Raw genomic sequence first — 26,895 nt, forward strand, 5'->3', positions numbered from 1 at the left:
TTTCACCACGTTGGCCAGGCTGGGCTCAAACTTCTGACCTCAAGTGATCCGCTCGCCTTGGCCTCCCAAAGTACTGGGATTACAGGCATAAGCCACTGCCCCGGTCTTCTTTTTTTGTGTGTGCTGGTTTGTTATATAGGTAAACTCTTGTCATGGAGGTTTGTTGTACAGATTATTTCATCACTCAGGTACTAAGCCTAGTACCCTTTTCTAAGATGCTAAATGTGCCAGACTGGGATGTACACATTTCAACTTCTACCTAAGGCACCACACAGTCTCCCAAAATCAGAGTTGAAGTCTTTCCCCATTGGCCATCCTGTAGTGTACATTCGATCACTTTAATTTCTTCCAGGCTGCTGCCGCTTTGCAGAATTTCGTCCTGTGGTGTGTTGCAGCCGTTTAGCAAGAACAGGACACATGGCCGGGCACGGTGGCTCACACCTGTAATCCCAGCACTTAGGGAGGCCGAGGTGGGTGGATCACCTGAGGTCGGAAGTTCGAGACCAGGCTGACCAACATAGAGAAACCCTGTCTCTACTAAAAATACAAAAAAGTAGCTGGGTGTGGTGGTGTGTGCCTGTAATCCCAGCTACACTGGAGGCTGAGGCAGGAGAATCGCTTGAACCCAGGAGGCAGAGGTTGCGGTGACCTGAGATCGCGCCACTGCACTCCAGTCTGGGTAACGAGCAAAACTCCGTCTCAGAAAAAAAATTAAAAAAAAGAACAGGGCCGGGCGCGGTGGCTCAAGCCTGTAATCCCAGCACTTTGGGAGGCCGAGACGGGCAGATCATGAGGTCAGGAGATCGAGACCATCCTGGCTAACACAGTGAAACCCCATCTCTACTAAAAATACAAAAACTTAGCCGAGCGAGGTGGCAGGCGCCTGTAGTCCCAGCTACTCGGGAGGCTGAGGCAGGAGAATGGCGTGAACCCGGGAGGCGGAGCTTGCAGTGAGCTGAGATCCGGCCACTGCACTCCAGCCTGGGTGACAGAGCGAGACTCCGTCTCAAAAAAAAAAAAAAAAAAAAAAAAAAAAAAAAGGACAGGACACAAGCACATGTTTCCATTAAGTTTGTTTCCATGTCCACAGCCTAGTCTGCAAACTGGGAAGTCCCCTCGTTGGTCATCATGGTGACACATCCTACCTGCTTTCTAAAACAGCTGAGCACATGAACCCAGTGTGCGACATTTAGGAAACCCTGCATTTAGGATGCTAGATCTTGTTCTGAACACAGGCTCGAGGTTTTGGAATGCACTCGAAGGCAGTATTATCCCAACTCTTCAGATAATTTGCAAGTGGTAAAGGCTTCAAGCTGGCCCAGAGCCTATGGCAGAAAGCGGCCACAACCACTCCCAGAGGGCCTGTCAGTCACCAAAGCTATGAGGGAAGCGATTATCAGGAGGCCTCCGCATGCCCTGATGGCAGGGCTCCCTGAGATCCCAGCTGGAAGAGACTTCACCCCCAACCCCTAAGTTATCTCTGTACCTTTGAGGAGTCCTGCATTTTTGGGTTGGTTGATTTGCTTCATACTTGGTACCTGTTTTTTTTTTTTTTTAATTTATTTTAATTTATTTTTTTGAGACAAAGTCTCACTCTGTTGCCCAGACTGGAGTGCAATGGTGTGATCTCGGCTCCTGCAACCTCTGCCTCCTGGGTTCAAGTGATTCTCCTGTCTCAGCCTCCCAAGTAGCTAGGATTACAGGCATGTGCCACCAGGCCTGGCTAATTTTTGTATTTTTAGTAAAGACGGGGTTTCACGACGTTGGTCAGGCTGGTCTCGAACTCCTGACCTCGTGATCCACCAACCTCAGCTTCCCAAAGTGCTGGGATTACAGGCATGAGCCACCGTGCTGGCCAGTTGGTACCTAACTCTTAACACCTTTCCTTGCCATGAGGTCCGAGCCACCCCCTGCCGACAACCCCTGTTACTCTGGGGAATACATTGTTTTCACACTTTCCCTCCCCACCAGCAGCTCTTTCCAGATTGCAAGGGCGAGCTGGTAGGAAGCTTGCAGATTGTTTCATGCTGCTGTGTAATCTGTGTGCTTGTCACTGGGGTCTGTTCTTCGTGGAGTTGGTACAGTGAAATCTGCATTGAGCCCCGGGGCAGCCATTGCCACTGTACTTTGTGGGCTGGCTTGCCTTCTTTTTTCCTTCTTTAAAAGAAAATGGGAGTTTGTTTCTATACAGATCCTGCTGTCCTTTTTCAGGGAGCTTCAGGGCGTGTTTTTGTTTTGGTTTTTGTTGTTTTAGTACTGCAGGATCTGAAGAATCTCACTTTGGAAAACAATGATTTAGAAAGATCCGTCCTTTGAATGGCTGAAGTGTTCCTTTTTAGTATTAAGAGTTTTCTACCCTGTGGGAAAGAACCATTTCTGAAGTTTGTTTGCAATCAGACTTGTAATTTAGCCTTTTCTGTTAGTGATCGAGATGATTATTCCACAAATGATCATGTTGGTGCAGTTGTATTCCTGGAATCTTTGGCTTGCCTCTCTTCTGAGATTGCTGGAACTTCTTTCCATATACTTGAACTTACATTTGTAATAAATTCTCCATGTTTAAAAGAAATAATGGTCCAGGTGTGGTGGCTCATGCCTGTAATCCCAGCACTTTGGGAAGCCGAGGTGGGAGGATCGCTTGAACCTAGGAGTTCGAAACTGGCTTGACCAACATGGTGAAACCCTGTCTGTACAAAAAATACAAAAATTAACAGGGTGGTGGTATGCACCTGAAGTCCCAGCTCCTTGGGAGGCTGAGGTGGAAGGATCACTTGAGCCAAGTAGGCAGAGGTTGCAGTGAGTCATGATTGCACTGCGCTCCAGCCTGGGCAACAGTCAGACCCTGTCTCAAAAAAACAAAAAGGAAAGAAAGAATGGAAACCTCGCAGCCCTCTGTTCTCCCAGGAGGTTGCCATTATTATCATCATCATCACTTTGTATTTTTCTGTGTCCTGCATATCCAGAGAGATCTCTAGGAAACACCCAGTATCATTTTGTTTCCTTGTGTATAACATATACTGTAAATATCTGTCTTTGTTACTCAGGGGTGTCTTAGATGTTTTTTATGTTAGGGTGGAAAGATCGAACTCTCTGTTGCGTGATATCCCATAGTGTGGGTTACAGAGCTGTCTTCTCAGTTCTGTTGTTTCTGTGTTTGGCTTTCACAAAATGATTGTTCCCTTGAGCTTCCTTCTACAAGTGGCCTTGGGCTGTTAAGGAGAACTGTGCGTTCTTATTTTCCCAGCTTGCACTCTACTCGGGCCAATTTCAGGTTTTCTCTTTTCCCCCTGCCTTCGCTCCCCTGCTGTTAGGTTTTATCTGCTTATCTGGTCTGGGCTTGGAAATTAGATACCCTTTAGTATAAAGTCAGAGTCCATAGGCTCTGAGAGGATTATCCGGGAAAGGGTGCAGGAATTTTCATGCCCACACATAGTGAGCTCTGTCCCGACTCCTTGGGATTGTCGGGTTTTGTGTTTTGGCTTCCTTCTGGGATCCTGGATCACGTTTTTGGCAGTTGAGGGTGCTGTGTGACCCGGCTGCAGCTGGGTAGAATGTGGCAGCGTTGCATAGAATTTTGAGAGTGAGATCTATAAACACCTGGGTCAAATTTCAAGAAGATAAAGTTCCGCCAGACATCAAGGTCTGTCTGAGTGTTTGGTAAAATAAAAGAGATACTGGTTTTAAATTAAGCCGTAATTGCTCTGTTTTGGTTGTTGGGGATTATTGAGCGGGCTCTTGCAGGTCACATCAAGTCTATTATTCCTGGACTCACAGCAGAGCGGGGAGCATTGTAAAAGGCAGGAGATTGTGCAGCTGAGCTTCAGGTATGGGCAGGACTAAGCAACTGAGTTCCCCGCGCCCCAAGATCACATTCCATACTATAATCTCTGAACACAAAGGGCAGCCCCGGAGAGCTGCGCGTCCCACATTCTGCAGTTAAATCCCTCAGAGGGGGGCGGGGGGCACACAGCCTTGGCAGTGTGGATGCCGGAAAGACATGCTTTTTCTGCAGCATTTGGTGAGGCTGCCTCTGGCTGGCATTTCTGTTGCCACATTCTCAGTAAAGACTGAGCACCCTGCCCGATCTCGGTGGTGAAGGAGCTCCCGCCAACATGGGCAGCCTTCTCACAACGACTTGGCCTTTCCCTAAAGAAAGGTTTAGTCCAGAAAGGACTCAGTGGGACCCAGGTGGAAAGGCTGTCTTCTTGAGTTCATTCATCTGAAGCTTTTATTCTGTGAGGGCCTAGTCAGGGATTCAGCTTTCCCAGATAAAGAAATCACTGTTGGCCAGGTGGGGTGGCTCACGCCTTTAATCCTAGCATTTTGGGAGGCCGAGGTGGGCGGATCACGAGGACAGGAGATCGAGACCATCCTGGCTAACACGGTGAAACCCCGTCTCTACTAAAAATACAAAAAAATTAGCTAGGCATGGTGGTGGGCGCCTGTAATCCCAACTACTCAGCAGACTGAAGCAGGAGAATCGCTTGAACCCGGGAGGCAGAGCTTGCAGTGAGCCTAGATTGCACCACTGCACTCCACCCTGGGCGACAGAGTGAGACTCCGTCTCAAAAAAAAAAAAAAAAAAAAAAAAAAAAAAAAAAAAATTCGCTTCCATAATTTTGTTGACCCATCAGACCATTGCTAGGAAAATGGGCCTTTGGTTTTTCAGTTCAACTTCAGCCTTACACTGCAAGTCTGCAATTAACCCAGAGAACTATTTCTTCCCAGTGTTAAGCCTGTCTTCCCACTGCTCTTCACTTCTACTAGTTTGGTTTTCAGGATTCTCTGTCCCGGTGGGAGATAGTTTAGGCCAAAGTCCAGACTCCCTGTTCGTCTTCCTCCCTGGGACCATTCAGGTGGATGGTGACTCACACCATGGGTCCTATTGGTAATTCCTAGTAGTTCATGCTCGGTTTGAAGGTAGGTGATAGAAAATATTGTGCCCTAGAATGTAGAGGTCCTAGACAACCCCAGCAAGTTTCCCTTTTTTCTTAAGCTTTCACTCCACACTCTAAAAAGCAGAGTTGGCTAGGCATGGTGGTTCACACCTGTAATCCTAGAACTTTGGGAGGCCGAGGTGGGTGGATCACCTGAGGTCAGGAGTTCAAGACCAGCCTGGCCAACATGGCAAAACCCCGTCTCTACTAAAAATACAAAAATTAGCCAGGCGTGGCAGTTCATGCCTATAATCCTAGCTACTTGAGAGGCTGAGGAGGGAGAATCGCTTGAACCTGGAGGTGGATGTTGCAGTGATCAGAGATCATGGCACTCACTGCACTCCAGCCTCTGCCACAGGAGTGAGACTCCATCTCAAAAATAAAATAAAAAGCAGAGTTGAGCTAGACAGAATGTAAATTAGTGGTGCACAGGAAACCAGCCTGGAGACATGTTTTATTTGATTTAGTAACCTTTTTTTTTTTTTTTTTGAGACAGTCTCACTCTGTCACCCAGGTTGGACAGCTCAGTGCAGCCTCAGCCTCCTGGGCTGAAATGATCCTCCCACCCCAGACTCCTGAGTAGCTGGGACTACAGATGCGCACCACAACACCTAACTAATTAAAAAGTTTTTTTAAGGCCGGGCGTGGTGGCTCAAATCTATAATCCCAGCACTTTGGGAGGCCGAGACGGGCGAATCACGAGGTCAGGAGATGGAGACCATCCTGGCTAACATGGTGAAACCCCGTCTCTACTAAAAAAATACAAAAAACTAGTCGGGCGAGGTGGCAGGCGCCTATAGTCCCAGCTATTAGGGAGGCTGAGGCAGGAGAATGGCATAAACCCGGGAGGCGGAGCTTGCAGTGAGCTGAGATCTGGCCACTGCACTCCAGCTTGGACGACAGAGCCAGACTCCGTCTTAAAAAAAAAAAAAAAAAAAAAGTTTTTTTAGAGACGGGGTCTTGCTTTGTTGCCCAGGCTGGTCTTGAACTCCTGGACTCAAGCGATCCTCCTGCCTTGACCTCCCAAAGTGCTGGGATTACAGGCATGAGCCACTGTGCCCATCTGTGTTCATTTTTTAACACCTAAAAAAATTCACATGAAATTCCCAATATCAGCTTCTCTTGAAGAAATTGGAAGGATCAGCAAACAGGGACCTATGTTCCTGTAAGAGCTCCATTCCCTTTGGACAGACAGGTCCTCTCTCATTTGCTACAAATCCATCCTCCCTGTTGCCCAGGCCAGCTGTCTTTTTTTTTTTTTTTTTTTTTTTTGACAGAGTCTCACCCTGTTGCCCAGGGAGGAGTACAGTGGTGCAATCTTGGCTCACTGCAACCTCCTTCTCCTGGGTTCAAGTGATTCTTCTGCCTCAGCCTCCTGAGTAGCTGGGATTACAGGCACCCGCCACCACACCCGTCTAATTTTTGTATTTTTAGTAGAGATGGGGTTTTGCCACGTTGGCCAGGCTGGTCTCAAATTCCTGACCTTAAGTGATCTGCCTACCTTGGCCTCCCAAAGTGCTGGGATTACATGCATGAGCCACTGTGCCCAGCCTTGTCTGTTGCCTTTATTTCTCAGCTTGCCTTCTTTGTCTTGTGCATGGCATGCTTCACTCATTTCTTTATCTGCCTCCACAGTCTCCCCTGTTATCTAATCCCAGATACACACATGTGTGCATGCTAACTGGAGTTTGTGACCCTACTATGACATTTTGGTTCTATTGGTGGAAAAACTGATCACCTGGAAAGGTTTCTCTTTTGCTCGAAGCGATTGAAATAACCCATGTTTAAAGATAAACGTCTTCTGTTTCAGATAACTAAGAAATTCGTCAAAGGCTCTACAGAGAAGAACAAGCTCAGACTGCAAAGAGTAAGACATTTTCCCTGAAATAGAAAATTAACCTGCTGTGCTTTTTGCATTAAATAGTAAGCAAAGCCCTTTGGAGTTCCTTTGGTCCAGTTTTTATGTTTTCCCCAGCCTTCTCTGACCATCATTTTGATTCCTGCTTCATTTTAAGTACTTGGACTTCATGGATTGTGGATTGTGTCATTTTTTGCTTTGCTGAGTGAGTCCTAAGGTTTTGTGTGTGGCCTTTTCTAAGCTTTTATCAGTAGTACTACCACTGTCTTAACGGTTCAGCATCCCATTGTAGCTTCAAATTACCTTCCAAAAACGTAGTACATTTCCCTGTAGTCCTGTCTCTCTTTTTTTTTTTCTTTGAAATGGTGTCTCGCTCTGTTGCCCAGGCTGGAGTGCAGTGGTGTGATCTCGGCTCACTGCAAGCTCCACCTCCCAGGTTCACGCCATTCTCCTGCCTCAGCCTCCCGAGTAGCTGGGACTACAGGCGCCCGCCACCACGCCCGGCTAATTTTTTATATTTTTAGTAGAGACGGGGTTTCACCATGTTAGCCAGGATGGTCTCGATCTCCTGACCTCATGATCCACCCGCTTTGACCTCCCAAAGTGCTGGGATTACAGGCGTGGGCCACCGCACCCGGCCAGTCCTGTCTCTTTAATAGGGATTGAAGTTCCACTTATTCCTAAGTGCTGTAACTTCTTAATAGCCCCTACACTCAGTGGGTGATTATCCTTTAGTGACTCTGCTGAGTCTCTTATTCTCTGGGGGGATCACCACATTTTCCACACAGCAATGCAGGGGTCTTTTGTTTCGTTTTGTTTTTGAGACGAAGTCTCGCTCTGTCACCAGACTGGAGTGCAGTGGCGCGATCTTGGTTCACTGCAACCTCTGCCTCCCGGGTTCAAGCAATTCTTCTGCCTCAGCCTCTTGAGTAGCTGGGACTACAGGTGCATGCTGCCATGCCCAGCTAATTTTTTTTTTTTTTTTGTATTTTAGTAGAGATGGGGTTTCATCACGTTGCCCAGGCTGATCTGAAACTCCTCAGCTCAGGCAGTCCGCCTGTCTCGGCCTCCCAAAGTGCTAGGATTACAGGCCTGAGCCACCACGCGTGGCCGCAGGGGGCTTTTTACTTATAGCTTAAAGGTTAGAGAAATTGAACGTCAGATCATACTGAAACAAACCAAAACTCCAGGGAAGGCCTCTGGGCTTTGCCTACCCAGTGCCAGCTCACAGGAGGGCCCTGGTGACCACGGGCTCTGCGTTTACTCAGGGTTTCCTGAGCTTCCTGATGTTCACTGGGTGTTTCCCAAGCTTCCTGAGGGCCGCACTGAGTTTCTGTGGGTCAGATTTGGGGTTGATTTTTTTTTTTTTTTTTTTTTTTTTTTTTTTTTTTTTTTTGAGACGGACTCTCGCTCTGTCGCCCAGGCTGGAGTGCAGTGGCGCGATCTCGGCTCACTGCAAGCTCCGCCTCCCGGGTTCACGCCATTCTCCTGCCTCAGCCTCCCGAGTAGCTGGGACTACAGGCGCCCACAACCGCGCCCGGCTAGGGTTTCACCGTGGTCTCGATCTCCTGACCTTGTGATCCGCCCGCCTCGGCCTCCCAAAGTGCTGGGATTACAGGCGTGAGCCACCGCGCCCGGCGATTTTTATTATTTTTTTTATTGAGACGGAGTCTGTCTCTGTTGCCTAGGCTGGAGTGCAGTGGTGTAATCTCAGCTCACTGCGGCCACTACCTCCTGGGTTCAAGCGATTCTCCTGCCTCAGCCTCTCGAGTAGCTGGGATTACAGGCACACACCACCACGCCTGGCTAATTTTTTTGTATTTTTAGTAGAGACAGGGTTTCGCCATATCACGCTGGTCTCAAACTCCTGACTTCAGGTGATCCACCCACCTCGGCCTCCCAGAGTGCTGGGACTACAGGTGTGAGCCAACGTGCCTGGCCTGATTTTTATTTTTACAGTTTATCTCATTCTTTGGAACAAGAGCTCTTTTAAGCTCATTGGAATCTCCGAGTCCTGCATACCTGGTTGGGGGTGCGGAGAAAATACCCAAGTGTGGCTGAAGACACCTGATTCACCTGCAGTTTCTAGAAGCCTTCTTTCTATTTCCTGCTTAGCAACAGGGCGGGAGACTCTTCTCCACCCAGTTATGTTTATAGTCTACTTGTGCAGTCCAGACGGTCATCTTCCTCATGTGTCTCGTATGTCAGATGCAGTCACACAGGACGCTGGCAGGAAATGAACATCAGACATCTTCCAGGCCGTGTCTCCGTGGCTTTTGTTAAAGCTACCAGAGATGTATTGGAATACATTTAGAATATTTCCTTAGAGACAAGGGCAGATACTCCTAACCCAAACTGAAAGCTGAGCTGTCAGACTCCAGACACGTGGGAAGCCCATATTGGATGACACGTGGTCCTCATGCGGTATTAGGAGCGGGTACCTGTGGAGCTGGGCAGGTGGGTACCTGTGGAGCTGGGCAGGTGAGCGTGGGTTTTTGTTTTTGTTTTTGTTTTTGTTTTTTTGAGACAGAGCCTTGCTCTGTTGCCCTTGCTGGAGTGCAGCAGCGCGATCTCGCTCCCTGCAACCTCTGCCTCCCAGGTTCCGAGCGATTCTCCTGCCTCATTCTCCTGAGTAGCTGGGATTACAGGCGCCTGCCACCACGCCCAGCTAATTTTTGTATTTTTAGTAGAGATGGGGTTTCACCATGTTGGCCAGGCAGGTCTCGAACTCCTGACCTCAAGTGATCCGCCTGCCTCAGCCTCCCAAAGTGCTGGGATTACAGGTGGGAGCCACTGCGCCCGGCTCAGCATGTTTAACATTGAACTTCGGATTACGTAAATGATTCAGTGTCCCAGGCCACTGCCAAGTCTTCGGAATGAGGAATGTAGTGATGAAGTGTTACTCCCTTAAACTCTCTTAAAGAATTTGAGGCCAGGCGTGGTGGCTCAAGCCTGTAATCCCAGCACTTTGGGAGGCCGAGACGGGCGGATCACGAGGTCAGGAGATCGAGACCATTCTGGCTAACACGGTGAAACCCCGTCTCTACTAAAAAATACAAAAAAGTAGCCGGGCATGGTGGCGGGCACCTGTAGTCCCAGCTACTTGGGAGGCTGAGGCAGGAGAATGGCGTGAACCCAGGAGGCGGAGCTTGCAGTGAGCTGAGATCCGGCCACTGCACTCCAGCCTGGGTGACAGAGCGAGACTCCGTTTCAAAAAAAAAAAGAATTTGAAACAAGGCTGAGTGCAGTGGCTCACCCCCATAATCCCAGCACTTTGGGAGGCCAAGGTGGGAGGATTTCTTGAGCCCAGGAGTTTGAGACAAGCGTGGGCAACATAATGAGACCTTGTCTCTACTAAAAAGAAAAAGAATTCCTGGGCTGGTTGCAATGACTCATGCCTGTAATCCTAGCACTTTGGGAGGCTGAGGTGATCAGATTACTTGAGCGCAGGAGTTCAAGATCAGTCTGGGCAATATAGTGAGACTCCGTCTCTACAAAAATTAGCCAGGTGTGGTGACAGGTGCTTGTGGTCCCAGCTACTCAGAAGGCTGAGGCAGGAGGATTGCTTTGAGTCCAGGACGGAGGTTGCAGTAAGCCAAGATAGCACTGCTGCACTCCCTCCAGCCTGGGCACTAGAATGAGACTCTATCTCCAAATAAATAATGTTTTTTTGTTTGTTTTGTTTTTCAGACAGAGTCCTGCTTTTGTCACCCAGGCTGCAGTGCTGTGGTGTGATCTTGAACTGCCTTGTGGGTTTAAGCGATTCTTGTGCCTCAGACTCCTGAGTAGCTGGGACTATAGGTGTGAGCCACCACATTCAGCTAATTTTTTTGTATTTTTGGTAGAGTTGAGGTTTCACCTTGTTGGCCAGGCTGGTCTCAAACTCCTGGCCTCAAGCAATTTGTCTGCCTCAGCCTCCCAAAGTCCTGGGATTACAGGTGTGAGCCCCGTGCGCCCAGCAGGATTGTGTTTGAAATGAATCTTACATTGAATTGCCCACAAGTACCGGGACACAGGGCTAATTCTTAACATTTTTCTCATGATGGAAGGATGCATAATGGATTATAAAAATCACTCCTGTGGCTGGGTGCTGTGGCTCACACCTATAATCCCAACACTTTGGGAGGCTGAGGCAGAGGGATTGTTTGAGGCCAGGTGTTCAAGACCGGCCTGGGCAACACAGCAAAACCCCATCTCTAGGAAAAATACAAAAATAGCTGGGTATGGTGACGTGTGCCTATAGTCCCTGCTACTCAGGAGTCTGAGGTAGGAGGTCACTTGAGCCTGGGAGGTCGAGGCTGCAGCCAGCTATGACCGCACCACTGCACTCCACCATGGGCGACAGAGTAGACTTCATCTCAAAAAAAATGAAAATCACTTCTAGGCCAGGCGCGGTGGCTCAAGCCTGTAATCCCAGCACTTTGGGAGGCCGAGGCGGGCGGATCACAAGGTCAGGAGATCGAGACCACAGTGAAACCCCGTCTCTACTAAAAATACAAAAAATTAGCCGGGCGCGGTGGCGGGCGCCTGTAGTCCCAGCTACTCAGGAGGCTGAGGCAGGAGAATGGCGGGAACCTGGGAGGCGGAGCTTGCAGTGAGCCGAGATCGCGCCACTGCACTCCAGCCTGGGCAACAGCGTGAGACTCCGTCTCAAAAAACAAAATAAAATAAATAAAAAATAAAATAAAATCACTTCTGTGTAAGGTTGTTGACTGGAGGCTCCTCCTGGAGCTGGTCTCTGAATTCTTTCTTATTCATTTATTTTTTTTAACTGAGTCTCACTTAGTTGCCCAGGCTGGAGTGCACTGGTGTGACCTCAGCTCACTGCACCCTACGTCTCCTGGTTCAAGCGATTCTCCTGCCCCAGCCTCCTGAGTGGCTGGGACTACAGGTACCTGCCACCACGCCTGGCTAATTTTTTTTTTTTTTTTTTAGATGGAGTCTCACTCTGTCGCTGAGGCTGGAGTGCAGTGGCACTGTGTTGGCTCACTGCAACCTCCGTCTCCTGGATTCAAGCAGTTCTCCCGCCTCAGACTCCCAAGTAGCTGGGATTATAGGCGCCCACGACGCCTGGCTAGTTTTTTTTTTTTTTTTTAGTAGAGATGGAGTTTCACCATCTTGGTCAGGCTGGTCTTGAACTCCTGACATCAGGTAATCCACTCGCCTCAGCCTCCCAAAGTGCTGGGATTACAGGCGTGAGCCACCGCGCCCGGCCAATTTTTGTATTTTTAGTAGAGACAGGGTCTCACCATGTTGACCAGGCTGGTCTCAAACTCCTGACCTCAGGTGATCTACCCACCTCGGCCTCCCAAAGTGTTCGAATTACAGGCGTGAGCCACTGCGCCCGGTCTTGGTCCCTGAATTCTGTTCTTCCCATCCAGGCCCAGCTGTCCTGCATGCTCTGAACCGAGCTTCCTCCTGGGAGCTGGAGGGAGGGCCACCTGTCACCTGCCACACTGTCTTGTAGGATCAGGAGCGTCTGGGCAAGCAGCTCAAGTTACGCGCAGAAAGGGAAGAAAAGGAGAAGCTGAAAGAGGAGGCCAAGCGGGCCAAGGAAGAGGCCAAGAAGAAGAAGGAGGAAGAGAAGGAGCTGAAGGAAAAGGAAAGGCGGGAGAAGCGGGAGAAGGATGAGAAGGAGAAGGCGGAGAAGCAGCGGCTCAAGGAGGAGCGGCGCAAGGAGAGGCAGGAAGCCCTGGAGTGAGTGCCCTCAGAGGCCGTGCTGGGCCTGCCTCCTTGCTGCTGGATTCCGCTCCTGGCCACTCTGATGGGGCCTTTCCACTTTGCAGGCAGATGGCGGCACCCTTCAGTTCCTTCCCATTTCTCCCGCGTGAGGTGCCCGTGCGGCCCCAGCGTAGGAGTGGTGGAAAGCAGCTCCCTGCTCTTTTGTGCTCCTCTACGTCCAACTCACCCCGGGCCCCTTGTCTCTGCTGACTGTCCTTCCAGTTCCCAACCAACTTAGACATTTGCATCGCAGGATTGTGGGTTTTGTCTGTGCTAATTATGCACCGGCTGGCTAAAGGTTTTTTTGTATATATTCTAGTCACAGGAAAAATTTTATTGACTCTCTTCCTTTTTTTTTTTTTTGAGACCGAGTCTCGCTCTGTCGCCCAGGCTGGAGTGCAGTGGCGCGATCTCAGCTCACTGCAAGCTCCACCGCCTCCCGGGTTCACGCCATTCTCCTGCCTCAGCCTCCTGAGAAGCTGGGACTACCGGCGCCACCACCATGTCTGGCTAATTTTTTTGTATTTTTAGTAGAGACGGGGTTTCACCGTATTCGCCAGGGTGGTCTCAATCTCCTGACTTTGTGGTCCACCTGCCTCGGCCTCCCAAAGTGCTGGGATTACAGGCGTGAGCCACCGCGCCCGGCCAACTCTTTTCCATTTTTATTGTGAAGACCTATGTAAAAGCCTTATAGTAAACATGAAAATAACTTATATTCATTTAATGTAAAATGAAATACTAGTCATATACTAACAGTTGAGTGCTGCGGTCCCTTCCATAGCCAAAGCAAAGAGTTGGCTGAAATGTCATTTGCTGTCTCACAGGGCTAAACTTGAGGAAAAAAGGAAAAAGGAAGAAGAGAAACGGTTAAGAGAAGAAGAGAAGGTAGAGCGTTTCCCACAGAGCTTCCCCATCCCAGCCTGTTGGAGAAGCAGATGCCCAAAGTGGGAATTCTTGCCACAGCCGACACCTAATATTCTCTTGGTTTGGGGAAACCAAATGGCGCCCACAGGGAGGGGCGGGTCTGTCTAGATGTGTTCTTGTTGCTTTTTCCCAGTGCTGGCCTGTCACATGCCTACTGGCCCCGCAGTCCTGGCGCTTCTGCCCACAAGGGCGACTCGGACATTTTGAGATTAGCTGGCTCGGTTTTGGGTCCGTGGGTTTTGAGAGCTAAAAATCACAGTAGTGCCTTCACGCTAAAACGCTTGAGCTTCGGTTCTGGGGCCTTTGCATGTTTTGCAACATGTACTATTTCTCTTCCTCTCTTCTTTCTCATCACCGTCTCTTAACATCACAGCGCATTAAAGCAGAGAAGGCCGAAATCACGAGGTTCTTCCAGAAACCAAAGACTCCACAGGCCCCCAAGGTGAGCAGCCGGCTGCCTTTGCTTTCGGGTTTCAGCTCTGTTCGACTTTTCCTTTCTGAAAATGAAAGGGTCTCTCCCCAGCCAGCTCCTCTCATGAGGATGGGAGCCTCCGGTGACCTCGGGCACTTCTATTTCTAGTAAAGTCTTGAGGCTCAATATTTTGTCCTTCGCCTTGTCCCAAAGAGGTAAAAAGTGGCGTGTCTGATTAAACAGCGCTGTTTTCAGAAGTTACTTCATGAATAATTTTGTGTTAGGCGTAGGAGAAATTCACCATGTTTTTACCCGTGGGAAACTTACGCTTGAGGGAGCAAGGTTAGCTGTAAAACAACAGTAGAATTCACAGAGGTTTACTTTCCCTGCCTGGCATCGGTCACCTGGCATCTCAGACCTCCTGAGCCACCATCTGTGCATGAAAACCGCAGCCTCCTTTCCTCTTACCCTCTTCCCTTTTACCCCATCTCCGATGTCAGGGGTTCTTCAGTGCCTTTCCCTGCTCCACTCACTGTGTTTATACACGTGTACTTAGCCACCTCAGATTTGTGCCACGTTGCCACATTTAGATGTATTTCATTCTTTTTAATATATCTGGCCTTTATTTTTTGAGGAAGGGTCTCGCACTGTCACCCAGGCTGGAGTGTAGTGGCACAATCATAGCTCACCACAGCCTTGACCTCTCAGGCTCAGGTGATCCTGTCACCTCTGCCTTCCGAGTAGCTGGGACTATAGGCATGTGCCACCACGCCTGGCTAATTCTTAAATTTTTTTTTGAGATGGAGTCTCACTCTGTCGCCCAGTCTGGAGTACAGTGGTGCGATCTCAGCTCACTGCAACATCTACCTCCCGGGTTCCAGTGATTCTCCTGCCTCAGCCTCCCAGGTAACTGGGATTCCAGGCGCATGCTATCACACCTGGCTAATTTTTGTATTTTTAGTATAGACGGGGTTGTACCATGTTGGCTAGGCTGGTCTTGAACTCCTGACCTCAGGTGATCCGACCGCCTCGGCTCCCGAAGTGCTGGGATTACAGGCGTGAGCCACCATGCCCGGCCTAATTTTTTAATTTTTTGTAGAGACTGGGTTTTGCTGTGTTGTCCAGGTTGGTCTCGACAACCTGGCCTCAAATGATCCTCTAAGCCTTGGCCTCTCAAAGTGCTTGGATTATAGGCGTGACTCCCAGCACCTGGCCTGTCCTTTGTATCTTGAAGCATTTGACAACAATTGCATATCTTGAAGGTGCACAGTGTGACATTGTTGTACCCACACATCCTGTCGTGACAGCCAGAGATCCACATCATGTATTTTCACTGCTGCATAATACTTCATAATGCAATGATACGGTTTACAGTTTCTCTCTTTTTTTACAAAAATTATTATTTATTTATTTAGAGACGGAGTCTTGCCCTGTCACCCAGGCTGGAGTGCAGTGGCGCCATCTCTCGGCTCACTGCAACTTTTGTCTCCTGGGTTCAAGCGATTCTTCTACCTTAGCCTCCCGAGTAGCTGGAATTACAGGTGCCCGCCACCACGCCCGGCTAATTTTTTGTGTTTTTAGTAGCGACGGGGTTTCACCATATTGACCAGGCTGGTCTTGAACTCCTGACCTTAGATGATCCACCCATCTCAGCCTCCCTGATTTTATTTTTAGTAGAGACTGGGTCTCACTGTGTTGCCAGGGCTGGTCTCGACCTCCTGGGCTCAAGCAGTTCTCTCGCTTTGGTCACGCAACATGCTAGGATCATAGGCGTGAGCCACAGAGCCTGCCACTATCTCAGCCTCTATGCCCCTCAGTGGTGCAGTGGGGGTCCCTGCGCATGCTTCTCTGCACACATGCATTCCTCCGGGACAGCCAACTAAGCATGAGTTTGCCTCTAGGACAAAATAGCACATTGCTGAAACGTCATGAGCCATGGCCAGAGTGCCCGCCAGACGGGAAACTTAGATGCACATTCCTGGCAATACGTGGAAATCTCCCATTTTCTGCTATCACTCCATGGGGATTAATTTTCTTTTAACTTTGCCAGTCTGATGGATTACAAAAAAAATTTATACTGTTTTACTTCCCATTTTTACTTGACTCTTGGTGCAGTTGAGCATCTTTTTCTTTTCGTTTGCCATTTTAGTTCTTCTATGACTTGCCAATTCCTTTTTTTTTTAACCTATTTTTCTACAGTATTTTCTTTTTTTTTTTTTTTCTGCTCTGTAAGAGGTTTTTTTTTTTGTTTTTGTTTTTTTTTTAACATAGTCTGGTATTTGATCCTCTGATATTTTGTCTCAGCCTGTTACCTCTTCGTTACAGTGTCTGTCTTTTTTTTTTTTTTTTTTTTTTGAGACGAAGTTTCACTCTTGTTGCGCAGGCTGGAGTGCAGTGGTGCGATCTCAGCTCACCACAACCTCCGCCTCCCAGGTTCAAACGATTCTCCTGCCTCACCCTCCCGAGTAGCTGGGATTACAGGCATGCGCCACCACACCCAGCTAATTTTGTATTTTTAGTAGAGACGGGGTTTCTCCATGTTGGTCAGGCTGGTCTTGAACTCCTGACCTCAGGTGATCCGCCTACCTTATCCTCCCGAAGTGCTGGGATTACCGGTGAGCCACCGCGCCCAGCTACAGTGTCTTTATTATACTGACATTTCTCCTTTTGGCCAGGTGCGGTGGCTTAGGCCTGTAATTTCAGCACTTGGGTAGGCCAAGGCGCGTGGATCACCTGAAATCAGGAGTTTGAGACCAGCCTGGCCAACATGGTGTCTCTACTAAAAATACAAAAATTAGCCTGGCATGGTGGTAGGCATCTGTAATGCCAGCTACTCATGAGGCAGGCAGGAGAATCGCTTGAACCCAGGAGGCAGAGGTTGCAGTGAGCCGAGATTGCGCCACTGCACTCCAGGCTGTGCAGTGAAGCGAGACTCCATCTCAGAAAAAAGAAGAGGAGTTGTGATCTTTCATAAAAAAAAAAAATTTTTTTTTGGCCGGGCGCGGTGGCTCAAGCCTGTAATCCCAGCACTTTGGGAGGCCGAGACGGGCGGATCACGAGGTCAGGAGATCGAGACCATCCTGGCTAACACCGTGAAACCCCGTCTCTACTAAAAATACAAAAAAAAAACTAGCCGGGCGAGGTGGCGGGCGCCTGTAGTCCCAGCTACTCCGGAGGCTGAGGCAGGAGAATGGCCTAAACCCGGGAGGCGGAGCTTGCAGTGAGCTGAGATCCGGCCACTGTACTCCAGCCCGGGCTACAGAGCAAGACTCCGTCTCAAAAAAAAAAAAAAAAAAAAATTTTTTGTATTTTAGTAGAGACCAGGTTTCACTATGTTGCCCAGGCTGGTCTCGAACTGAGCTCAGACAATCCACCCGCCTCGGCCTCCCAAAGTGCTAAGTTTACAGGCATGAGCCACCGCACCTGGCCTAATTTTTGTATTTTTAGTAGAGACGGGGTTTTGCCATCTTGGCCAGGCTGGTCTCGAACTCCTGACCTCATGATCTACCCGCCTCATCCTCCCAAAGTGCTGGGTTTACAGGCATGAGCCACCACACCCAGCCTAATCTTTGTGTTTTTAGTAGAGATGGGGTTTCACCATGTTGGCCAGGCTGGTCTCGAATTCCTGACCTCAGGTGATCTGCCCTCCTCGGCCTCCCAAAGTGGTGGGATTACAGACATGAGCCCCTGCCCCCGGCCTTTTTTTTTTTTTAAAGCGAGGTTTGTTGAGATATAATTTACATCCAATAAAATACACCCTTTTCAGGACATTTGTGTTGACAAATTACAGGGCCAGCTAACCATAATGAAGATAATACACTATTTCCATCACTCAAAACAGCTCCCTTGTAGTCTGTCCCCCCACCGCCAGCCCTTGAGACTACCAGTCTGCCCTCTGCCCTGTATCTCTGGAAACTCGCCTCTGTGGACCCACACAGTGCCTGGGCTTTTGAGTCTGCGCCTTGACCTTAGCCTGGATGAATCCCACCAGCACCCCGCTGTGTGCGTCCATGGTGCCTCCTTTCTCCCATTGCTGGAAGACCCCATCGGGTCTCTTCTTGATTTCAGACCCTGGCCGGCTCCTGTGGGAAGTTTGCCCCCTTTGAAATTAAAGAGCACATGGTCCTGGCCCCTCGGCGTCGGACCGCCTTCCATCCAGACCTCTGCAGTCAGCTAGACCAGCTCCTCCAGCAGCAGAGCGGCGAGTTCTCCTTCTTGAAAGACCTCAAAGGCCGGCGGCCCCTGAGGTCCGGACCCACCCAGGTTTCCACCCGGAATGCAGATATTTTTAACAGGTCAGAGCCTGAGGAGGTTGGCCTTCACCCACTAGTGACGCTGGAGGGCAGCATCCTGAACCCTGGGGTCCCCGAGGTGGGAACTTGGGGTCCTTCTGCTGCTTGCCTCCTAGTGCCCTCGGGCCCTGGACTTCGGTGCTGACTAAGGCCTCTCTCCACCTGGCCTTCCTGTGAGCCCCTGAAGTCTTCCTCTCCCTGTCTTCCTTGCTCTTCCCGGAGGAATCTTACTTCCCTGCTGGTCTCCAGTGAAGGATACCCCTCCCTTCCCCCCATCTTGCAAATTTCCTGTTTCCACAGAACCTCCCTTGGTAAAAATGCTCTGCAGCTGCACCTGGGCAGCCTTCTTCCCTCTCCCCTGCAGGCTGCACCCTCCTCCGTCTGTCCTTCCAGTCCATGTTCCTGACCTTTCTTTGGGGATAGGCAATGCTGCTTTTTAACAAATGCCCATCTTTCTAGAATTGTTAGGCCATCTTCACTGGGAGGTTCCCGAGAGGTTTGTGAGCACGTCTGTAAGGCAGCGCAATCCTGAGCCTGGGGTTTTCCTTCTCAGTGACGTCGTGATCGTGGAGCATGGGAAGGGCGATGGCGTTCCCGAGAGGAGGAAGTTCGGCAGGATGAAGCTCCTGCAGTTCTGTGAGAACCACCGGCCGGCCTACTGGGGTACCTGGAACAAGAAGACGGTGCTCATCCGCGCACGAGACCCCTGGGCCCAGGACACGGTGAGCCGGCCCCGGAGTGCCTCTGTCCCTGCATCTCCTCACTGTGCCCCTTTCCTCCAGCCCTGAAGGCAGCTGTGAGTCCCGTGTGTTTCTTTTCTCAGAAGCTCCTCGACTATGAGGTGGACAGTGATGAGGAGTGGGAAGAAGAGGAGCCCGGGGAGTCCCTGTCCCACAGTGAGGGGGTAAGGATGTGCCCTAGCTGTGTTCACTGACAGATGGCTTGTATTTGAGTCCCTGTCCCACAGTGAGGGGCTAAGGACACAGCCCAGCTGTGTTCACTCACTGACAGCTGGTGTTTGACCTGCTGTGCGGCCTGAAACCCGAACGTACCTCCTCTCCCAAAATCTCATCTGGTGACACTCGCCCACATGGCTGCTGGGGGTGGGAGCCCGTCCGCATCTGCACCATGGCCCCACAGCCCCCTCTCGCCTCCTGCCGGCCTGCCACGCACCATTTCCACCTGACTGCCCAGCTGCTGTGACCTAGTGGGCTTTCTGCCGACGCTCACAGTGTCTGTCAGGAGGCCATGCCGAGCAGATGTTCACAGCTTTACATTTTTTTGTTTCTTTAAGACAGACTCTCACTCTATCGCCCAGGCTCGAGTACAGTGGCGTGATCTCAGCTCACTGCAACTTCTGCCTCCCAGGCTCAAGTGATTCTTCTGCCCCAGCCTCCAAGTAGCTGGGACTACAGGCGCCCGCCACTACGCCCAGCTAATTTCTTTTTTGTATTTTTAGTAGAGACGGGGTTTCACCATGTTAGGCAGGATGGTCTCCATCTCCTGACCTCGTGATCCACCCATCTCGACCTCCCAAAGTGCTGGGATTATGGGCGTGAGCCACCGTGCCCGGCCAAGATTTGTATTTTTAGTAGAGACGAGGTTTCACCATATTGGCAAGGCTGGTCTGGAACTCCTGACTTAAGATGATCCACCCACAGCCTCCCAGAGTGCTGGGATTAGAGGTGTGAGCCGCTGCGCCTGGCCTACTTTATGTTTTTAACAAGGCATATACTCTGCTTTTCTATCTGCTGAACTCTTTTTTTTTTTTTCTCCTTTTGAGGATGATGACGACGACATGGGAGAGGATGAAGATGAGGACGATGGTTTCTTTGTGCCCCATGGGTACCTGTCTGAGGACGAAGGTGTGACAGAGGTGAGGGAGTGAAGAGGGAGTCACTGGCTCAGAAAAAGCTCATTTCCGGACTGGTGCTCAGTGGCCTGACCTGGCAGGGTGACGGGGGTCCCAGCCCAGCCATACGAGATTTGGACTGCCTTCTCAGCAAGCAAGCTCACTTGTGGGAATGGCTGGGCCTGAACTTGGTATTACCCGGAAGGGTGGCAGACAGAGGAGGAGCTTGCAAGTGAGGGGAGTCATAGGAGGAGACACCCTGGTGAGGGAGCGTGGCCGTGGTCTGGGTTAGAAGGCTGGAAACCACCCTAGCTGACATACAGTCAGCATGCAGCAAGACGTGTGCATCATAAGTTTGCATTTGATGACTTATAACAATCAAGTGAATGTGGGTAACCACCACCCAAAATAAAACATAGAACTTCCCTGTCTCTCCAGAAGATTCCCCACGTCTCTGCAGGTGAACCTGCCTGCCACCCCTTTCTGGATTCCGTAAGGTTGTGGAACTTTCTTTCTTTCTTTTTTTTGTTTTTGAGACGGAATCTCATTCTGTTACCCAGGCTAGAGTGCAATGGCCTGGTCTTGGCTCATTGCAACCTCCACCTCCCGGGTTCAAGCAATTCTACTGCCTCGGCCTCCCGAGTAACTGAGACTACAGGCATGCGCCACCACAACTGGCTAAGTTTTGTATTTTTAGTAGAGACAGGGTTTCACCATGTTGGCCAGGCTGGTCTTGAACTCCTGACCTCAGGTGAGCCACCGCACCCGGCAGGAACTTTCTTTCAAGCAAGTTGTTTTGGGGCTCTGAAGGCCTGTCATTTGGGAAATGGGATTTGGTGGGAGTATCTCAGGCCTGTTGTTTGGGAAGTGGGGATTTGGTGGGACTGTCTCATGGTTGTGCTGGAGGGCTATGCATTCCTTGTGCATATCTGACCACCAAGGCCTGAACTGTCTGTCAGAGAGTGGTCTCAGGCCCTACGTGTGTCTGCCAGATGCCCGGGCCATGTGGGTAGGCACCCGACCCTGTTAAACAGCTCCACGATCACACATTCACCAGAAATTCAGAGGGGTGTTAAAAGAGGCCTCATGGGCGAGCTCAGAAATATCTTGTGACTCTCCCAAAGGAGACCAGGTGTGAATTACTCCATCTGGAAGAGGGGCAGCCAGCGCACGGTGTGCTCTGCCCTGGCCCTGACACTGTGAGTTTTGCGCCCCTGTCCTTTCCTCTGGCTCCCCAGCCAGCTGAGACTGGAACCTCAAAAGAGTGCCCGGGCATAGGGGAGCATGAACCCCAAATAAACTTCTGCTTTCTAACCCACAAGGAGTGTGCCGACCCTGAGAACCATAAGGTCCGCCAGAAACTGAAGGCCAAGGAGTGGGACGAGTTCCTGGCTAAGGGGAAGCGCTTTCGCGTCCTGCAGCCCGTCAAGATTGGCTGCGTGTGGGCAGCTGACAGAGACTGCGCAGGCGACGACCTGAAGGTACTGCAGCAGTTCGCAGCCTGCTTCCTGGAGACCGTGCCTGTCCAGGAGGAGCAGACGCCCAAGGCCTCCAAGGCCTCCAAGCGGGAGAACAGAGACCAGCAGAGTGAGTGTGGGTGGGGCTTCAGGCAGGGCCTCCCCTTCTCAGGGGCGTGGCCAGGCCACCCACCTGTTCCTGGGCCCAGCTAATTTCAAGGCTGAGGGCAAGAGTCTCACAGGCTAGTGGGTCCATGATGCAAATGTTCTTTCCACAAATAACAGAGGCCAGCCCTCTTCCCGCACACATCCGTACATTCGATGATGTCCCCAGCGGCAGGACGAGGCAGGTCCAGGCTTGTTTTATCAACCAGGACTCAGGCGCAGAGTGTGCTGGAGTGGGGGCTACGCTTTCTCAAAAGCCAGGGAGGGGCCGGGCACAGTGGCTCAAGACTGTGATTCCAGCACTTTGGGAGGCCAAGGTGGGAGGATCGCTTGAGCCTAGTGCTTCGACACCAGCCTGGGCAACATGGCAAAACTTCATCTTTGCAGAAAATACAAAATTACCTGGGCATGGTCTCATGCACCTGTGATCCCAGCTGCTCATGAGGCTGAGGTGGGAGGATTGCTTGAGCCTAGGAGTTCCAGACTACAGTGAGCCATGATACTGCCACTGCACTCCAGCCTGGGTGACAGAGCGAGACCCCATCTTAAAAAAAAAAAAAAAAAAAAAACTCAAAAAACTGGGGAGGGACTATGGCACACAAGGAGAGCAGGGCTGCCATTTGGGTAGGAACAGCAGGCATTTGAAGTCAGCCCTGGCAACGCATGTGCCCAGCCAAGGCTCACTTCTGGGCAGGTGCGTGGGTGCTGCCCTGTCTTACGACCGCCCTCATGAGGCCACCTATCCCTGAAGCTGGCCATGCCCGGAGCCTCAGTGGCGAGGAGGAGCTGTGTGTGTTTTGGTTTTTGGCCTGTGGTGATAGGTGGCTCCCCAAACCTCATGCCCGTCCATGTTCCCTCCCGCCAGTCCTGGCCCAGCTGCTGCCGCTCCTGCATGGCAACGTGAACGGGAGCAAGGTCATCATCCGGGAGTTCCAGGAGCACTGCCGCCGGGGACTGCTCAGCAAGCACACCGGCAGCCCCCCAAGCCCCTCTGCTACCTGCCTGCACACCACCAGCGAGGACGCTGCCATCCCCTCTAAGTCCCGGCTCAAGCGGCTCATTTCCGAGAACTCAGTGTACGAGAAGCGGCCCGACTTCAGGATGTGCTGGTACGTGCACCCGCAGGTGCTACAGAGCTTCCAGCAGGAGCACCTGCCCGTGCCATGCCAGTGGAGCTACGTGACCTCAGTGCCCTCGGCCCCCAGAGAGGACAGTGGCAGCGTCCCCTCCACGGGACCCAGCCAGGGCACTCCCATCTCACTGAAGAGGAAGTCAGCGGGCAGCATGTGCATCACCCAATTCATGAAGAAGCGCAGGCACGACGGCCAGGTGAGGCGGGGCGGGCAGTGGGTGCCCCTGGGGGCGGTTTTCTTTGTTTGTTTTTTGTTGTTTTGTTTTATTTTTGAAATGTAGTCTTGCTCTGTGTCACCCAGGCTGGAGTGCAGTGGTGCGATCTCGGCTCACTGCAACCTCTACCTCCCGGGTTCAAGCGATTCTCCTGCCTCAGCCTCCTGAGTAGCTGGGATTACAGGTGTGCACCACCACACCTGGCTAATTTTTGTATTTTTAGTAGAGACAGGGTTTCACCATGTTGATCAGGCTGGTCTCAAACTCCTGACTTCGTGATCCACCTGCCTTGGCCTCCCAAAGTGCTGGGATTACAGGCGTGAGCCACCTCGCCCGGCGCTTTTGTGTTTTTTTAAAACTACTTTTTTTTTTTTTTTGAGACGGAGTCTCGCTCTGTCACCCAGACTGGAGTGCAGTGGCCAGATCTTGGCTCACTGCAAGCTCCGCCTCCCGGGTTTACGCCATTCTCCTGCCTCAGCCTCCCGAGTAGCTGGGACAACAGGCGCCTGCCACCTCTCCTGGCCAGTTTTTTTGTATTTTTTAGAGATGGGGTTTCACCGTGTTAGCCAGGATGGTCTCGATCTCCTGACCTCGTGATCCGCCCATCTCGGCCTCCCAAAGTGCTGGGATTACAGGCTTGAGCCACTGTGCCCAGCCTAAAACTACTCTTAGAGCAGTTTTAGGGTCACAGCAAAATGGATTGGAAGGTACAGAAAGTTCCCATACACCTCCTTCCCCAAAGCCAAGCCAAGCCACGCGTTACCAACATCACCTTCCAGAGCAGTGGACTGGTTACAGTCATTGCACTCAGGCCGGGCACTGTGGCTTAAGCCTGTTATCCCAGCACTTTGGGAGGCCGAGGTGGGAGGATCACTTGAGCCTGGGAGTTGGAGACCAGCCTGGGCAACATGACAAAACTCCATCTCTATAAGAAAAAATTTTAAAATTAGCCAAGCAGTGGCGGTGGCATGCATCTGTAGTCTCAGCTACTCAGGAGACTAAGGCGGGAGGATTGCTGGAGGCTAGGAGATTGAGGCTGCAGTGAGCTATGATCATGCCACTGCACTGCAACCTGGGCGACCGCGAGACCCTGTCTCTAAAAATAAATACATAAAATCACCACCACCCAGAGTCTACGGTCTCTGTTAGGGTTGGTTCCTGGTGTAGAGGGTTCTGTGATTTGAATGGATGTTGGATGCTGTGCGTCCACCTTTATTGTTCTGAACAAAGAGGCCTCTCCCTGCCGAAAGGCCCCTGTGCTCTGTCCGTCCAGTCCCCTGGAAATCGCCAACCTCTCTGTCTCCGTGGACCGGCCTTTTCCAGATTGCCCCGTAGCTGGAATCGCACCGCGTGTGGCTCCTTTCACTTGGCAGTATGCATTGACAGTTCCCCCATGTCTGTTCGTGGCTTGATAGCTCATTTTTTTTTCACACCGAATAATATCCCATGTGGTAGCATTTTTATTTTTGTTCAACGGTTCTTGAATTTTGCATTCAAGCACAGTTATTAAGCACTTACTGTGTGCCAGGCACTCTGATCGGTCTTTCAGACACAGGGATATGCACAACGCCGCCCAGTGTAAGCCACAGACAGGAGCCTGTAAGGGGAATGAATGGCTGTGTGATTCCAGCCTCATGGGTGCCTCAGAGGCACAAGTGCATGGAGCCATGGGGTGTGTGGTGGGGGCACTGCCTGATCTTAGGAAAAAACTCCCATGCCCATAGAGCCAGTGGCCCCTGGCACCCACCCCTGGCCATAGATCAGCTTTAGTAACATTCATTGCATACTTTTTGTCCTTATCACACTGTTCGTAACTGAGTTTCTCTCTTTTTTTTTTTTTTTGTTTTGTTTTGTTTTGTTGTGTTTTTTGAGTCGGGAGTCTTACTCTGTTGCCTAGGCTGTAGTGCAGTGGTAAGATCACCACTCACTGCAGCCTTGACCTCCCCAGTCTCAGGCGATTCTCCCGCCTCAGCCTCCTGTGTAGCTGAGAGGGACTACAGGTGCATGCCACCACACCCAGCTAATTTTTTGTAGAGACAGGGTTTCACCATGTTGCCCAGGCTGGTCTCCAACTCCTGGGCTTAAGCAATCCCCTTGCCTTGGCCCCGCAAGGCACTGGGATTGTAGGTATGAGCCACTGTGCCTGGCTCCCTGAGTTTCATTTCTAATCTGTACTCTTAACACAGACCTATCTGTCCCTGTGAACCTTAGGCTTTCCTCCGAGGCCACGATCTGATGGAGTTACAGGTTTTCAGAGACTTGGAACAAGGAGCAAGACAGTGGATAACCCCAGGCCCCCACGTGCATCCTCTTCTCTGAGGTTAAAAGTGGTTGTTGGCTGGGCGCGGTGGCTCGCTCCTGTAACCCCAGCACTTTGGGAGGCCGAGGTGGGCAGATCACCTTGAGTCAGGAGTTCGAGACCATTCTGGCCAACATGGTGAAACCCCGTCTCTACTAAAAATACAAAAATTAGCTGGGCATGATGGCAGGCGCCTGTAGTCTCAGCTACTTGGGAGGCTGAGGCAGGAGAATCGCTTGAACCCAGGAGGTGGAGATTGCAGTGAGCCGAGACCATAATATTGTACTCTAGCCTGCACAACAACAACAACAACAACAAAATGGCTGGGCGCGGTGGCTCACGCCTGTAATCCCAGCACTTTGGGAGGCCGAGACGGGCAGATCACAAGGTCAGGAGATTGAGACCATCCTGGCTAACACGGTGAAACCCCGTCTCTACTAAAAAATACAAAAAAAAATTAGCCGGGCGTGTTGGCGGGCACCTGTAGTCCCAGCTACTCGGGAGGCTGAGGCAGGAGAATGGCGTGAACCCGGGAGGCAGAGCTTGCAGTGAGCCGAGATCGCGCCACTGCACTCCAGCCTGGGCAACAGAGCGAGACTCCACCTCAAAAAAAAAAAGGTGGTCATTAGGGGCAGGGAGGCGAGAGAAATGGCTCCTGAGATGATGCTGCCAACATAGCGGGGCCTTGATATGCTGCGAACCTCCCTCAACTGTCACAGCAGGAGGGGCCATCAGAACATCCCAAAGGGTCTGGGGCTGTGACTGAAACTGTTCCTGGCACTCCCTAGAGCCTCTGTGCCTTTACAGCGTGTCATATGCATAGCTCCCCTGGCTCTGTGGAGGCCGCTTGGCGCCAAGGGGAGCCCAGTGCATTGGAGCTGGGGCCCCAGGAGGCCCCCACACAGCTTTGCTGGACGTGTTTTGTCCAGGCCCTGTGTGAGCAGTGCTTTTTTCCCTGGTCACCTGAACAGCCTTAGAGGGAACCAGAGCTCCCCAGTCTGAAAATGATCAGGGCGGGAAGGTCCTATCTGGCTGTGTCACTATGCAAGCAATGTTCCAGGGCCTTTACCAATCAGCCCTCCCCTGGGAATCCCTGTGTCCCTCAGATGTTCCTTCGGGGTCTCATGCTCCACACAGCAGTCCAGACCCTGGACGGCCTCCTTCCCCACCCACCGCCACTGATTTGATGTGGCAACTGACTCTCCCAGCTGGGGTGTGGTGCCCTGCCTCGGCCTCCCAAGCACTGCTCTTGCTCCCTGTCAACATGTGGAACCTGCATTTCCCCACCCAGAAAATGGTGCCCTGAGCCCCACATGCCCAGCACCACGTGTGAGTTACTGTGTTTTGGGGACAGTGAGTGCCTATTATCATCCCTAACCACAAGGAAAGAGGGGTGCACCCAGTTTAACTAGAGTGGGTCAGAGAGGTTGGGAGGGCCTTGGAGTCAGCAAAACATGGCATCTCACCTGCTAATGGATGGCAGTGGTGGCTGCATGTGCGTGATTGGTGGTCTCTGCTGCTTGGCCTAGGTGAGGTCCTCCTGGGGCTCAGCAGTGCAGTGGACGCACGAAGGTCACACGTGAAGGAGTGGAGACCCAGGCCCAGCTTGATGCTTACCCTCCAGCGCTGAA

At 51.1% G+C, this 26,895-nt stretch overlaps 1 protein-coding gene and 1 long non-coding RNA gene across 6 annotated transcripts in view; one reads left to right on the forward strand and one right to left on the reverse strand.

The window, feature by feature from the left end:
- Positions 1 to 26,895, forward strand: part of CHAF1A (chromatin assembly factor 1 subunit A) — a 41,735-nt gene that overhangs the window by 9,583 nt on the left and 5,257 nt on the right. For 2 of the 5 annotated variants that reach the window (XM_045380491.2, XM_045380492.2), the window contains 10 exons: positions 6,748 to 6,804; positions 12,263 to 12,492; positions 13,341 to 13,401; positions 13,814 to 13,882; positions 17,921 to 18,147; positions 18,698 to 18,866; positions 18,968 to 19,048; positions 19,928 to 20,020; positions 21,319 to 21,583; positions 22,484 to 22,947. In XM_045380491.2, the coding sequence (XP_045236426.2) occupies positions 6,748 to 6,804; positions 12,263 to 12,492; positions 13,341 to 13,401; positions 13,814 to 13,882; positions 17,921 to 18,147; positions 18,698 to 18,866; positions 18,968 to 19,048; positions 19,928 to 20,020; positions 21,319 to 21,583; positions 22,484 to 22,947 (1,716 nt within the window). Of the gene's footprint in view, positions 1 to 6,747; positions 6,861 to 12,262; positions 12,493 to 13,340; positions 13,402 to 13,813; positions 13,883 to 17,920; positions 18,148 to 18,697; positions 18,867 to 18,967; positions 19,049 to 19,927; positions 20,021 to 21,318; positions 21,584 to 22,483; positions 22,948 to 26,895 lie in introns of all 5 variants that reach the window. The other 3 variants (XM_045380493.2, XM_074025430.1, XM_074025431.1) reach the window with 2 other exon arrangements.
- Positions 24,413 to 26,866, reverse strand: LOC135968383 (uncharacterized). The gene is made up of 2 exons (XR_010583112.1): positions 26,731 to 26,866; positions 24,413 to 24,562 (listed from the first exon to the last, which is right to left on the reverse strand). It is a non-coding gene; the product is annotated as an uncharacterized lncRNA (long non-coding RNA).

Source organism: Macaca fascicularis, chromosome 19, assembly GCF_037993035.2.
Source record: "Macaca fascicularis isolate 582-1 chromosome 19, T2T-MFA8v1.1".
NCBI lineage: Eukaryota > Metazoa > Chordata > Mammalia > Primates > Cercopithecidae > Macaca > Macaca fascicularis.